Genomic DNA, 15,790 nt, shown 5'->3' with positions numbered 1-15,790 from the left:
CATGTTCTCCGGCCCATCTTCACTATCTCTGGGAATTAGCTATTTAGCCCTGGGAGGGCCGTTCTCTCCATGGCCAGAAAGGCTTCTGGTGTGAAGGATCAGCACCACGTGGTTAATAGAAGCCGTTTTACATTTATCTTTCATTTCTAATTCTCATGTGTATCTTGTATCCTTGAGCTAATTTAGATGTACATTGAAGTACAAGAGTATTTTACTTTGTTCTAAGAGGAGTGTAACAAAACCTATTTTTGTGAACTTAATTACTTGGCTAATATACTAATAAACAGGTTTAGGAACCTGCCTGTACTAAACTAGGTGCTGCTTAGGAAATAATTAAGAGTTCAGCTAGTTGTTAGTCGATTTTTCTTGAATTTGCACTTGTTATAATGAATGTTTTTGAATATTTGAAAATTTTAGAAAATGTAAGAGCTTCTTATTTTATACATGGACTTTTGTAGTCAAGGAACTAAGATGCTATCCTTTGTTTTTGAGAGGGAAATAGCATTTCATTCTTTGAATAAAGAGGCAAGCGTAGTTATTACTAGAGTAATATGTCCTTTAATTGATAAATAAGGTCATTATTGTTGTTTTTCATCATACTGTGAAATTTTTGTAATGGGCACATCTAATGTAAATTTTAAAATATGAGTTCTTTTCCAAGTAAGTTTCACTCTTAAGCCCTTTGTTATCTGTCTGTCCATCCCTGTCACATTTTCTCAATCAAGGGCTTATGAAACAGCTGATTATTAAACTCTGTGGTTGTTGTGATGGACTGTTAGGTTGATCTCAGATTTATTTCAGGGTTCAATCATTAGAGCGTTTTCAAGCAATATTCATTGCATATATGTTTTGCAGTTAAATTTTATTTGGATCACATTATTTCATTGTTAAATTTGTTTTGTAATTGTCCTAAACTTTTGTCTTTGTATAGCTCAAGTCACTATAGAGGAAATCACTCCTCTTGTCCCTCCACAATCAGGAGACAAAGGACAAGAAGATCTCACAAGCTATTTTCTTGAAGCGCTTTTAAAATACATAGTAATTCAGGTATGTGTTATCTTCTTTGATATCACCCCTCTTACCATCTTGTGTGGGTAATTAATTTTTCTCTCTTACCATTATTATGTTAGAGTAGATATTTGCTTATTTTCTTGAAGGAGGACAATTTTTACTTTTGAAAATATATGTTAGTATGCCTTTCGTGAACTAAAAATCATTGGAGGGATTATGAATCTCTTAGAAAGGGAGCTAGGGAGAGAAAATCTTAACAGTAGACTCTTTTATGTATATACCTTCTTCCATGGGCCAGTTGGGTTTACTTTCTAATCCTTTCCTTTATAATCAGTAGTTGTGGTCTTTAAGTAATAACTGATTTAGGAATCAACCTGCCGAGAGGTAGCCAGTAGGGTGGTAGGCTGAGAATGGGGTATGGGTGGAGGAATGTAATTTACACTTTAACCTATTTGTACTCTGTTAATTTCTGGGTGAATGTATTTTGTAAGGTAGCCTCTTCATCTCTACGTATGAAATGTACATACCCTGGTTGATGAAAACAATCTTAACATATACACATTTCTTGTAACTAGTTTAAACACAAAAATTCCCTATGCCTCAGATACTAACATTATAAAGTTAATTTGAACCCTGAATGAGATTGCCAAGGTTTAAATCTTATTCTACATCTTACTGTGATAGTGTCACCTTTGGTAAAGTAACCTCTCTGGCTTAAAGTAGACATAAAAATAATATCTAGCCTGTTTTGTTTGAGGGTTAAATAACTAATACAAAGTACTAGAAGAAAAAGGTGCATGACACCAAGTGTTCTGTGGGTGGTAGTTGTTACTGTCATTATTATTACCAGTTTTTCTTTTTTAAAAAAACAACTTTTATACCTCATAGGTTTTTAAAATTGTTTTGCTGGTTTATTGGGATATAATCGACATATAGTAAACTGCTATATTTGAAATATACAATTTAATGAAACTTAGTACATGTATACAGCCATACAACCATCACCATAATCAAGATAATAATCATATCGCCCCTAAAAGTTCTCACATGCCTTTGTAATACATCCTTTTCCACTCCTAACCACTACCTCATTCCCAGGCAACTATTGATCTGATTTATGTCACTACAGTTTGCATTTTCCATATTTTCATATAAATGGAATCATATGGTACATACTTTTTTTTGGTCTGGCTTCTTTATCATAATTTTTTTGAAAATCATATTGTTGTGCATCAATAGTTTGGTTCTTTTTATTGCTGACTAGCTTTTCATTGTATGGATATAATACGCTTTGTTATTCAGTCCCCTCTTGATGGTGATATGAGTTGTTTCCGGTTTTTGGTTGTTAAAATAAAACAGCTGCGAATATTGATAAACTAGTCCTTATGTGGACATAAAGTTTTTTCTCATGGGTAAATACCTAGTAGTGGAAAAGCTGGGTTGTAGAATAAGTACATATTGACTTGTTTAGGCACTGCCAAGCTGTTTTCCAAATGGTTGTACCTTTTTACATTCCACCAGCAATCTATGAAGCTCAAAAGTTGCTTCACATCCTCACCAACAGTTGTTATGGTCAGTGTGTAATTTTAGTTATTCTAAAGTGAATAAGGTAGGGGCGCCTGCGTGGCTCAGTTTGTTAAGCGTTTGCCGTTGGCTCAGTTCATGATCTCAGGGTTCTGGGATTGAGCCCCATGTTGGGCTCCCTGCGTGCAGGGAACCTGCTTCTCCCTCTCCACCCTGCTCGTACACACACACACACACACACACACACACTCTCTCTCTCTCTCTCAAATAAATAAATAAAATTTTTTAAAAAGTAGTGAATAATGTATAGTAGTATCTCATTGAAGCCTACTCTGGGCCTCTCCCATCCCCCTACTTTGATATCTTCCTCACCTTGCTGGAATTCTCACACCCTTTATTTACCCTTTCCCTCTTATCCCCCACCCCCTCACTTCATGGACACTGTCCTCACCCCTCTTGGGCACTAAGTCTCCACTGGGCTCCCACCTCTGCTACATCTCCTTCATGGATGCCCTGCATTTTGTGGTCAGGTGCTAATTACCTGCACTTGACTGCCATTGCTTTCACTCTTTCCCCCACTCCCACTCACATATGCCTATTTTGTATGACTTGTAAGGCTGAATTATTCAGGACAGGGCAAAGGGGGAAAGAACATTAGTATCTTTGTCATTAGTAGAGCCAAGTCTGGGTCAACTTTAAAAATTTTCAGAGCACACTTTAACTTCTAAGATTTTTGAAATATAACATATAGAATGCATTTACATTTGTCCTTTATGTATATTTAGCTGTGTCTCTTTAGAGTATAACAGATTAGTGTATCCCTTAAGTAACCTTTTACAACCTTGTTTATGAGAGCTAATAATTGTTTCTGTCTCATGGAGTGATTCTGATTTTATTTTTTATTTTTAGGTAAAAAGTTTAGAATGGAAGAACAAAGAAAACCAAGAAAGGGGATTTTCATTTTTGTTTTCACATTTTAAGAAATATTACTTGCCTTATATTTTCCCAAACATCTGCAAGGAGAATAGTTTATATCATCCTGTACTTGGTAGGTAATCTGGAATTTTCTAAAAGATCACATGTAAGAATAAAATATACCTCAGTGTAAAGTTCGCATTTGTTACCTGCAGAAAACTGATAAAATTTAATGTATGTATTGATTGTTTAGAGATACTTATACCTTGATTCATAGAGAAAGTGGAATTTTATTAATAGGAAAGTTTCACTGAGAATGAGGAGATTTTTTTTTTTAATGTCTTCTCTGGATCTCACCAATAAGAAAGTTAACCCACCAGAAATATTTGATATTATGAATTAAACTTCTGCTATTTGGTATGATCCTTAAACTATATTATAAATTTTCTTTTTAAGGTCCCCCAGGGGTTCAATTTAGTATGTCTTATTCAAGTTCTGTACAAATAATAATGTTATCACATATTTTGATAATGTCTTGTCCAGTATTTAGTGGCTGTGCCAAAATGGCTGAGCCTTAAAACTAGAGCCTTTCAGACAAATCTTGGTTTAGAAGCAGACCTCTTCCATATCTAGAAGCCACTGGTAGTCTGTATGTAGAAATGGTTTTTTTTTTTTTTTTTTTGCAGAAAGATATTCCTATTTTAAGCTTCGCCAAGTTTAGGCAGCTGACAGGCTTAGGCATAACCATTAAGGCTTGTTAGAAAGGACTTAATTTAAAGTAGCAGATCTTTGCCATTGAGAACAATATTTGCTTTAAAAATATTTTTGCTATAAAAATCAAGGAAAAGTTCTCATACTTTGTATTCAAAATTCATTTCTCAGTCTTAGGTTAATTGAAGTGAATTCTCATTAATTTTAAATGGCTCTGGAAGCTTCTCTGTACTTAGGATTCACTGAGCCTTTTAATGATATCTTGCAAAAAGACATATTTCCAAATATCAGCAAAATACGGTTCAGTCTTCTAGACTGCATGCTAATATCTAGCAAATTATTTTAAAATGTCATTTTAAATCTTTAAAACAGGGTATCATCACAAGTGTTTTCTCAAATGTTTAAAAATGTAGATTTATCTCAGCATAATTGTTTTCTTATTTTGGTTTTTGTGTTCCTTTTATTTTTCCATAGATATTCCACAGGTGAGACCAAAGCCACATTATGTTATGATAAAGAAGGATGCTGAAACCAATGAAGCAATCTATTGTACAAAAGAACCTTTCATTAAGGCTCGTGTTATTGTCATTCGTTGGCTGGTTTCTTTCTGGCTTGAGCCAAAGCCACATACGGGACCTCATATTCCTGGGATGGAAGGTGAAGTCTTGCCAAAGAATATTCAGGTAATACACCACAAAGGACAAACTTAAAAATGGCTTAAGAGATGTGTCTACAGATTTTAATTGCCTTAGATGTAGAGCAAACTTAAAACAAATGATGGTAATATTTTCTTTGTATAAATCCAAATTTTAACAATTATTATAGAATCAGTACTCTTCTTAATAAAAAAAATTTGGAAGAAATAGAAGATAATTCTAGTCATGAGCCTCAGCTTATAATTTATTACTGTATTTTATGTTAATTGTGCTGTACCAAAAATATCCTGAATTGTACACATAAATTCTTGCAGTTGGAAATGATTTGTAATCAAATGGTTGTAGAACTTTCATAGTTCTTTTTCGATTTCTAAGCATTCACAGGATGCTGATTTATTTATTTTTAATTTAAAGATTTTATTTATTTATTTGACAGAGAGAGGGAGCACAAGTAGAGCGGCAGGCAGAGGGAGAGAGAGAAGCAGTCTCTCTGCTGATGAGCAGAGAGTTGGATGCGGGGCTCGATCTCAGGACCCTGGGATCATGACCTGAGCTGAAGGCAGACGCTTAACCGACTGAGCCACCCAGGCACCCCCAGAATGCTGATTTAAAATCTTGTCTCCCAGGGTACCTGGCTGGCTTATTAGTTGGTGGGGCATGCAACTCTTGATCTTGGGGTTGTGGGTTCAAGCCACATGCTGGGTGTAGAGTTTACTTAAAAATAAAATCTTAAAAAAGAAAAAAAGTCTTGTCCGCATCTCATTTTCCCTTTTTCAGCAAGGGCACTGAGTCTAGAAATGTGATAAAATTATACAACTATACAATCAAGGGACTAATATTTAAACTTCTGGTATTTTTTATTAAACAGTTTCCTTCTTTTTCACACTTTTTTATCACTTTTTTTCTCAAATGTATATTTTTTCTGAACTTATCTCTATTACAGCATTTTTTTTTTTACAATTTTTATTTTCCTTTTCCCAGACTTTCTTTAGTTTTAAAAATCTTAAACTGTGTGTGTTTTTGTTATGACCCCTTAGATCTTTTTACAAATTAAGTGGGGATATAAAGTGTATGTTTAGTTGATTAGTGTTCAGGAAATTTAACTTTTATATTCCCCTTAACCTTTTATTTATTTGTAGCCAACTATGCGTATGTTTTCCCTTAAACTTTGTTCTGAGTTCTCTACAAATGATTATTAAGTGTAGAAACTCTCAAGCGGAACTATTTTTCATGATCCCAGAACTTAATGCACTGAAATCACAAAGTTACTGTTTGGGAAGACATATTTGAGATCATTTACTTAAACCGTTTTGTTTTATAGATGACAAAACTGAGACCAAAAATTGAGTAATTTGCCATATCATGGAATAGTGCTACTACTATCACACCATGGTAGTAATTTCCTCATCACCAACCTTAAGACTTACTTTATCCCTAGGTTTAGTCTGCATCTTCAGTCATGGTGAAAATTCTTTTAAGTTATGAGAATATAGAGAGTTCTCTTGAGCTTGCTTGCTTGCTTTTTAAGATTTTTTTAAAAAAGATTATTTATTTATTTATTTATTCGACAGGATAGAGACAGCCAGCGAGAGAGGGAACACAAGCAGGGGGAGTGGGAGAGGAAGAAGCAGGCTCCTAGTGGAGGAGCCTGATGTGGGGCTCGATCCCATAACGCCGGGATCACGCCCTGAGCCAAAGGCAGACGCTTAACTGCTGTGCCACCCAGGCGCCCCTAAGATTTTATTTTTAAGTAATGTTTACACTCACCATGGGGCTCGAACTTAAACCCCAAGAGCAAGAGTCACACTCCGTACTGACTGAGCCAGCCAGGTGCCCCATTCTTGAGTTTTCTTATATTTTCTTTCGGCTTCCTTTCTACTTCTGTCATACCTTTTCTTCCATTCCTTTGGTGGTTTTTTTTTTTTTGTGTGTGACTTGTTTGTACTGCAAACATTCTAAAATCAAATTATAGGTGGATAGATGATGAGTGAGTATAACTATATTACTTAGATGTTATTTGCATTGTTACTTAATAATTTAGAATGAATTCTAAATGAAATCTATGCCCGATTTTAAACAATGGTGTGTGGAATGCTATTAGAAAGCAAAATACCAAGTTGAATGATTATGACATTCTCCCTCCTTTTGTTTTTATTTTAGAGAGCAGCTGCTAGTTTGGTATCCAGAGAAGAAAATAAAAATGATAATGCTGATAAAGCAGATAGAACTACAGAGCCAGAACAGTCGCATTCCAATACAAGCACTCTCACGGAGCGAGAACCTAGCTCTTCCAGTCTCTGCAGTATTGATGAGGAACATCTCACAGACATTGAAATAGTTCGCAGAGTTTTCTCTTCTAAAAGAAGTAACGTAAACTTTGTCACGGAGATATTTCGTCAGGTAAAGTGCCTCTCAGTAATTGTAATTTGTAACATAGACTTTGGTTTTTAATGTTGAATATACTGGCTTCCAGCTATTTAAAATTTTTAATAAAAATTTTTTAAAGTTTATATTTAATTTTTGAAATTTATTGTTTCTAGTCCTCTAATATTTTCTATTTACGTTTTTTAGTTTTTCATGATTTTAGTTTATAACTATCCACCTCCCCCCATACTCCTGTTATTATTTTTTTTTTTTTTAAAGATTTTTATTTATTTATTCGACAGAGATAGAGACAGCCAGCGAGAGAGGGAACACAGGCAGGGGGAGTGGGAGAGGAAGAAGCAGGCTCATAGCGGAGGAGCCTGATGTGGGACTCGATCCCAGAACGCTGGGATCACGCCCTGAGCCGAAGGCAGACGCTTAACCGCTGTGCCACCCAGGCGCCCCCCCCATACTCCTGTTATTAGAACAATTTTCTTAGTTTTATGGTTTGAAACTTTTCTTCCTACCATTTAATTAGTAAATTATAGCAAAATTATTTTATCTTTCATTCTCTACAATCAAAAAGTGGTTTGTGAATAGAAGAAGCAATGTTTTCATTGCCTTTATCCTCCTTTCAGAGGCTCAATTTTGTCCTCTAAGGCATTCTGAAGTTAAATTTGCCTAAGACAGATATTTGGGGACTAAAAGAAAGGGAGAGAAAGAAACAGAATAAAAACTGTTTCACATAAAGATAGCTAGAAATTCGTAAGTACACATTCTCAATTACATAGAAATTTTGTGGCAAATAAGCCTTATGAAAACTAGTCATTTGCTCTTGATAGCAAAGGTACTTAACTTTTGCAGGTAAACATCACTGAGTTTTGTAGCTGAAGGGGATGCTTCAAGTCTCACAGCAAGTGGTAGATCTGGGACTAAAACTCCCAGACCCTGGTTCCTATGTCAGTGCTGTTTATTCTATACCACATGCCTCCACATACCAGGAAGCTGTCTAGACAAAGTAAATCTTCACCTTGTACACATGTTTATTGATATGTAAAACGAAGCATGAAGCAGCGTTAGTTTTGTTGACCTAAGTTAAAGAAGCAAACTTGCCTTGTGCTTGTTTCAGCGGCACATATACTAAAAATTGGAATGAGACGAAGAAAATAGCATGGTCCCTACACAGGGACCACCAGCAAATTCATGAAGCGTTCTATATTTTTGTGTTAATGAGTACACAATGTATATAGTTATATACAAATGGACTCAGTTTCATACAACCCCAATAAAGTAAATATCACAATAAAAAATTTGCCATAACGTTTTTTCCAGCTTTGGCAGTGGTTCTAGTTGCCAAGTTTAAGGTTTGTGTTGATAGAATATTTGACAAATGGAAAAGGAAAGGTATTTGGCTGATAATGTTGGAGTGCTTTACTTGTGGGAGAATTTAAAGCAGACTTTTAGAACTCTTCGGGTTTTTGAGTTTTTGAGTCCCTTTGTGTAAGTTTATTTTTCTAGGAATTTGTTCACTGCGTTTGTTTTCAAATTTGACAAGAAGTTCATTACATTCTCTTACAATCTCTGAAGCATTTATATTCTTGTTCCCCCTCTTCATTTCTGTTTTTATTTGTCCCTTGTTCTTTTTTCTTGATGATTCTTGTTAGAGGTTTGTCAGTTTTATTAGTCTTTTCAAGAACGAGCTTTTGGCTGTTAGTCTTCTCTGTTTTATGCTTGTTTTTCTCTTTTGGTTTTTTTTTTTTTTTTTTTTTTTTGCTCCTTGTTATTTCCTCCTTTTTACTTTTCTTGATTCTTTTTTACTAGCTAATTAATTTTAGTCTCACATTTTTCTCATATAAAGTTTTTTGAGGCTATCTACACTCAGTACTATTTTAGCTACATTCTATAAATTTTGATATATAACATTTTTGTTGTTATTCACTTGTAAGTATTTTCTAATTTTCATGTGAATACCTTCTTTGACCCATGAGTTATTTAGCAGTTTGTATCTGCCTAACAGTTTCTTGATTTTCCTTTTTCTTACAAATTTCTGATGTGATTCTTTTGGATAGAGAATATAGCTTGTATGATGCTAATTGTTTAAAATGTATTGAAACTTATAGTTCAGTTTGTAGTCAGTTTTCATAAATGTTCTGTATGAAAAGAATATATGCTTCTCTGTTGGGTTCAATGATCATTAAAGCCTGAACTTTTCTATATCCTTACTTAAGGTTTTTGGTCAGCTTGACCTCACAGTTATTGAGAGGGGTGTGTTAAAATCTTATACTCTGACAGTGATTTGTCAGTTTTTTTTCTTTGTATCTCCATAAATTTTTCTTTGGATATTTTGAAGCTATGTAATTAATAATTAAGTACATACAAGTTTAAAATTTTATTTTTTAAAATATTTTTCAAAAGATTTTATTTATTTATTTGACAGAGAGAGAGAGAGCCAGCGAGAGAGGGAACACAAGCAGGGGGAGTGGGAGAGGAAGAGTCAGGCTCCCAGCAGAGGACCCTGATGTGGGGCTCGATCCCAGAACGCCGGGACCATGCCCTGAGCCGAAGGCAGATGCTTAACGACTGAGCCACCCAGGCGCCCCAAAGTTTAAAATTTATATCTCAATGTGAATTAAACATTTTATTTATGGCCCTTCTCATCTGTGGAAATTATTTTTGCTTAAGGTCTCTTTTATTTTACTATTAGTAGATTTACACCACTTTCTTTTTATTAAGAACTAGCATCTGGGGTGCCTGGCTGGTTCAGTGGATAGAGCGTGGGACTTTTGATCTTGTGAGATCAAGCCCCACATTAAAAAAAAAAGAGTATTCGCCTCATGTATTTTTCAAATAATCTTTTAATTTTTAATTTTTAACCCTTTTATATCATTAGGTTTTGCATGTCTCTTGTAAATATGGTTTGATTTTTAAAAATCTTTGTCTTTATAAAATGTTGAAGAATATCTGAATGTAAGGGGTTGGAGGACCTAGGCTGACTTTGAGATTTTTGTCTTGGGTAACGAGGTGCGAACCTTTACTAAAGAAAGAGCATCCTAGAGAAGAAACAGGTTTGGGGCAAAGTTTTGGGGAAAAGTAATGAGATCACTTTTAAACCAGCTGACACCTGGAGCATATCCAAGTGAAGGTATCCGGTGGGGAGAAGGATGTAACGTTGTGGGAGAGGGAAGCTGGGATTGCTAATCCAGATTTGGAATTCACTGGCAAACCTGTTGGACATGAAGCCATATGAGTGAATGAGGTCAGCCTGGGAAAACAGGAAGGACATGAAGAGAAGAAGGCCAAGGACAAAGACCTGTGAGCGCAAGCAAGGGGCAGGCAGAGAAAGGGGAACTGGCAAAAAAGACGGAGCAGGGCAGTCAGGTAGAGTGGGGAGGTGAGCCGACCTTTTATTAAACTTCCTTGTGAATAAAAAGAAAAATCTTTGTCTTTTAACTGGAATATTTATATTTATAATTACTGATATGTTTGGATTTATTGATACTGTCTTTTTTTTTCTTATCATGTCTGTATTTCTTTGGCTTCATTATTGTCTTTTTTTCCCCCTTTCTTTTAAATTGATGTTTTCTCATTTTGTATCCTTTTCCTGTCACTTGGTTTGAAAGTTACACTTTATTCCTTTTTTTAGTGACTATATAAATGTTAACATATATACTTCACTTTCCAAGCCAACCAACCTTTTGATTGAAAAGACAAAATGGCAGATTAAAAAATATATTTAATCAATCTTCTTAAATGCACTGATGAGCCAAAAAGCAGGAAAAAATATTCAAAAATAAAAACCAATATGAAATCCAAACTCAGAGAGGTTTTAGTGGGAACAATAAAGCTGACTTTCATTTGGCACCAATTACTTTGGTTTCCATGGACCTACTGTGGCAAGACAGGGGGAACAACAGTAAAACTCTAAACAAAAGTTGTATTTTCAAAAGAGTACATATTGTCCGTGCAATGCTAAATTAAATAAACTCAACCCATTAAAAGTGAGGTAAAATGCCCATACTTAAATGCAGAAGAAAGAACAATAACAACAAAAATCTCCTCAGACACACGAGAACTAAAAGCTAGTGTAACACAGGTTTACACTCTGTGTTCATATCATGTGGCTGGCTTGAACCTCAAATCAAGAATTCAGTTTAATGAGAGGTTGGTAGTGTCTCTTTGCATTTAGGAGAAGCAAATGCAGCCCCTCTCTGAAGGAATCAACTTTTAACCAACCAGATCAGCAAAAAAAGTCATAAGATACAAAAACTCAGAATCAAAATTCTAAATTTCCGAAATCACAAACTACTGCAAAATATAAGGAGCAGGATTAAAAACTCAATAAGGGAATTGCTTCCAAGAGTATGAGTTTTTAACCCTGCTCCTTATATTTTAATTTTTAAAATTTGAGTTTGGTGGTTTTTCCACTTTTTGCTGTGGCTCATTCATTCTTTATTCATACTCATTTTCATTTTCTTAATTAAAACATATTAAAAATATATTTCTAATTCCACTTAAATTTCGGTCTTTTGTTGTTTCTGTTTATTCACCCTTGTTTGTTTGTTTTGGGTTTTTGTATTACGGACTTAGATTTCTTTGGAATTTTGTGGGAATTACTTGGAAACCTGGGTTGAAAGTTGTGTTCCTCCAGAGAGGAATTGCTCTTGCTTCTCCAGGTATTCGGTAGTCCTGTCACCCTTGGTTTATGTTATTTATTTATTTATAAAAATTTTAAGTAAGGTCTGTTATGCGCAATGTGGGGCTTGAATTCATGACCCCAAGATCAAGAGTTGCATGCTCTACCGTATGAACCAGCCAGGACCTCAGCCAGGTTTACTCTAAATTAGATTTTTCAGCTTATGATTCTTCCTGCTTTGCAGTACTCAAAGTTATGTGATGACCAGCCTAAGACTATGAATTTGCAGGAAAGGCTATTCTTCCCTTGTATTCCCCTACCCCAAGTCAATGGACAAGTTTCATCATGGGCTCTCCTCTGGAGTTGAGTTTTTTGCCTTCCCCTCCTAGCTTGCCTTTGTATTGAGTATGTAGCCTTCATTGGTGTCAGTTTTACATGTAGGACTCTGATCTGTCTCTCCCCTCTGTACAGGTGGCTATTTAAGCCAATACTCTGTAGGCTGTCCAAGGCAGCACCCAGCAGCTTCATTGCTCACTTGCCTCTCTGGATTAATACTCAATTTTGTTCTAGACTCAGAATATCCTTACAAGCTGAGCCATTAATATAAATAGGTATATTGTATTTTTTTAGATGTTTTATGCAGGAATATTCCAGAATATCTTTAAATGATATTGCTGGGACCTGAAGTTCTCTGAGATGTTTTTATTCTGATAATTCTTTTTATTTATTTTAAAGAGGGGTGGGGGGGGCGAGGGGCAGAAGGAAAGGGAGAGAAGGAATCTCAAGCAGGCTCTAGGGCTAGTACAGAGCCCAATGAGGGGCTCGATCCTACAACCCTGAGATTATGACCTGAGGAGTGCCTACATGGCTTCAGTTGGTTAAGCATCCGACTCTTGATTTTGGCTCAGGTCATGATCTCAGGTTTGAGATTGAGACCCACATTGGGCTCCGCGCTGGGCCTGGAGCCTGCTTGAGATTCCCTCTCTCCCTCTCCCTCTGCCCCTTGCCCCTGCTTGTGTTCTCTAAAATAAATAAATCTTTTTTTAAGAAGTGATTTTTAAGGCAAAACTTAAGGAAAAGTAAATTTTAGTGTGGTAGCACCAATGAATCATTCATATTTTGAAAAGGGATCAATTTCTAGGATTAGATTGTCATAGGAAAGCTTTTTTACCTGCTTAGTATTCCTGATAAATCTTTAAAATTGAGAATTCGTGAAATAGTTTCTTTCCTTATTTTGAAGCTTCCTATGTTCCACAATATAATATAGATAAAAATACTTCCCATTAATTATCAGGTACATGGCTGTACACAATGACTTTGCCCTTAGCCGCCCCAGCTAGAGCATAAGTCTTTCTATAGGTAAGTAAAATATATTTACTTAACATTTCTCAAATAATTCCATCTCCACAGGTTTCACAATTACTATTTTCCCTATCTTAACTTTTGTCCTTCGACCTTACTTTCTTTCCTCTCTACCCCACCCCCTTCTTTTTATTAACCGCTACTCTTCCTTTAGATCACAACTTAAATATGATTACACCAGAGAAGTCTTCCATGACCACCTTCACCCACCCACTCAAAGACAGAGTGCCTCCATGCATATGCACGTGCGCGCACGCACACACACACACATACACACACACACACACACACAGGTAGTAAGTACTTTATGATGTTTTTGAAAATTGTCCTCTTCTTCATAGTACCTCTTCTGAATTTTATATTTATTTAAAAAATTATTTTTAAAATTCTGATCTTTCCTGCTACCCTCCAGGAATGCTTCTCTTGTTCATTTATTATTGTATCCTTAGTGCCTGGCATAGAGTAGGCACCTAGTAAATATTTAGTGAATGAATCAAGAAGTTCTGTTAACTGTTGGGGCACCTGGGTGGCTCAGTCAGGTGAGCATCCGACTCTTGATTTCAGCTCAGATTGTGATCTCAGGGTCTTGAGATTGAGCCCTGTGTCCGGCTGTGTGCTGGGTGTGGAGCTTGCTTGGGATTCTCTCTCTCCCTCTCCCACCGCCCCTCCCCCAGCTTTCACACGCACATGTGCTCTCAAAAAAAAAGAAGTTGTTCTGTAACTGTTGGGTACCAGTACTTTATCATTGCTACCTGAGGGCTAACATTTATTTCTAGGAGCTAAGTCTCGAAATAATTTGTTAACATAGTTGATGATATTATTTTAGGGCCAGTATAATGATTCTATCTCAGATGAAGGCATTTATATTGTTATGTGTCTTTAAAATAAAGATATAACTGTAAAGCATCAATTCCCAAATCATTTGAAATGATAAAATTATTCTCCGTATCCAGCAGAATAGCTATAGATGCACTCTAGGCATTAAGCCCCTCTTTTATAAGTAACCCCAGTGTGCTTTATGTTGTCATTACTTGGAGACTACAATGAGGAGCCCATAAGTATTTTGATATGAGGTAAATATAAACATCAATAGTTTAACCTTTAAGAACAGCACAGATTATATCTATATCTACATCTGTATCTCCCCCCCACACACAATTTTATATATAGACATTATATATATAATTTTTTTCCCAGAGTCACATTAAGGCAGTGGATCACAAACTGTGGTCTTAGGCTTCTGGGAAGCCTCCAGGACCTTTACAGGTACATGAGGTCAAAACTGTTTTCATGACAGTACTAAGATTTTATTTATTTTTTCCATTGTCATTTTCTTACAAGTATATGGTGAAGTTTTCCAGAGATGCCTGATATGTGATATTGTATTAGATTGAATGAGGAAGCAAGCAAATAAAAGAATCCAACCATCTTTTATTAAACTAAATGTTAAAGATGTTTGCAAAATTGCAAAGCAGTGTAACTCTTATTTTAGAATACGTGTTATTCTTGCTAACATGTGGTAGAGTAGGACCAAAATGCAAACCATTGCTTTAAGAAGACAGAAAATTCCCAGGTCTGCTAAATGCTCACTGTACTTGATTAAATCTTAAAGAATGTGTCCATCATAGTCTGGGTTGGTTAATAATAAAAGAATATTAAAAATATCGGAAACCACCATGTTTTGTTACTGTTTTTCACTGAAGAAGAGAGTCGTAGCTACCAGTAAATCACATCCTATTGGCGAAGCCAGTTGTTAGAAAACTAGATCAATGATTATCTTAAGCTAATACTATTAAATATTGGATTTTTCTATCTGCTCTTGTTTTGATTTGTTCTCCATGTAGTTTTTGGTTGTGTACGAGTTTCATGGTCATAGAATCAGAACTGGAGATGACCTCATGTAGATCTATCTACAGATAGAAAATTTGCTGAGTACATAGGTTCAGAAATATTTTTTGAATGATAACTTGCCTTATTTTCAGTTAATATTGATGTCTGAGTGGTGCTTCTTCATAGGGATAAGGTGCTGATATATGGATTTGAATGTTCTGGTTTCTGTGACAGTTACTTCTCATCGTAAATGTATAAATTGGCACTCTGGTTTTTATGTATCAGTTTTTTTAGCCATGGCTAATACCAGTCTTTCCTTAAGATCCATATTTAGTGTGTTGGCAAAATCAGACTTTGGGGCTTATAAGGACAAAGGTTATATACACTCTGGGCTTTAGTGTATTTATCAACCCACTTGGAATATAGTGTGACAATTTATGCTTAAATAAATATCTTAGCTCTGGAGATTACTACTGTTTTTTAAATGATTAAACTTTATGTTTTAGATCAGTTTTAGGTTCACAGTAAAATTGAGCAGGAACTGCAGAGGGTTTCCATGCCAATTTTAAAAAGCTCATTTTTCAGTGTCTGAGAATAGAATTTCTTTGAGATTGAGATTTTTTTTCTTATCCCTTGAACCTTTTTAAGGAAGGCTGAGTTGTTGCTATAATTATAAAATAAATATTCTTAGAGCAGACAGTGATGATCCAAATCATGCCATTGACCATTAGGCTGCTAGAATATGAGAGTGAGAATTTTGGAATGGTTTTGTTAGGTGAAAGAA

The 15,790-nt window shown here is 35.4% G+C and overlaps 1 protein-coding gene and 1 non-coding gene across 9 annotated transcripts in view; both read left to right on the top strand.

Annotated features, from left to right (window-relative positions):
* RALGAPA1 (Ral GTPase activating protein catalytic subunit alpha 1) overlaps positions 1-15,790 on the top strand; it is a 258,245-nt gene that overhangs the window by 52,227 nt on the left and 190,228 nt on the right. For all 8 annotated transcript variants that reach the window (XM_045799896.2, XM_087858978.1, XM_087858977.1 and 5 more), the window contains 4 exons: positions 932-1,047; positions 3,445-3,583; positions 4,636-4,844; positions 6,978-7,217. In XM_045799896.2, the coding sequence (XP_045655852.1) occupies positions 932-1,047; positions 3,445-3,583; positions 4,636-4,844; positions 6,978-7,217 (704 nt within the window). The remainder of the gene's footprint in view (positions 1-931; positions 1,048-3,444; positions 3,584-4,635; positions 4,845-6,977; positions 7,218-15,790) is intronic.
* Positions 8,298-8,404, top strand: LOC123794303 (U6 spliceosomal RNA). Its single transcript, XR_006780180.2, has one exon. It is a non-coding gene; the product is annotated as a U6 spliceosomal RNA (small nuclear RNA).

This window comes from Ursus americanus, chromosome 35, assembly GCF_024610735.1.
Source record: "Ursus americanus isolate L20-20 chromosome 35, mUrsAme1.1.p, whole genome shotgun sequence".
Lineage (NCBI taxonomy): Eukaryota > Metazoa > Chordata > Mammalia > Carnivora > Ursidae > Ursus > Ursus americanus.
The sequence above is the reverse complement of the archived record's forward strand: the minus strand, read 5'-3'. Positions and strand labels throughout refer to the sequence as shown.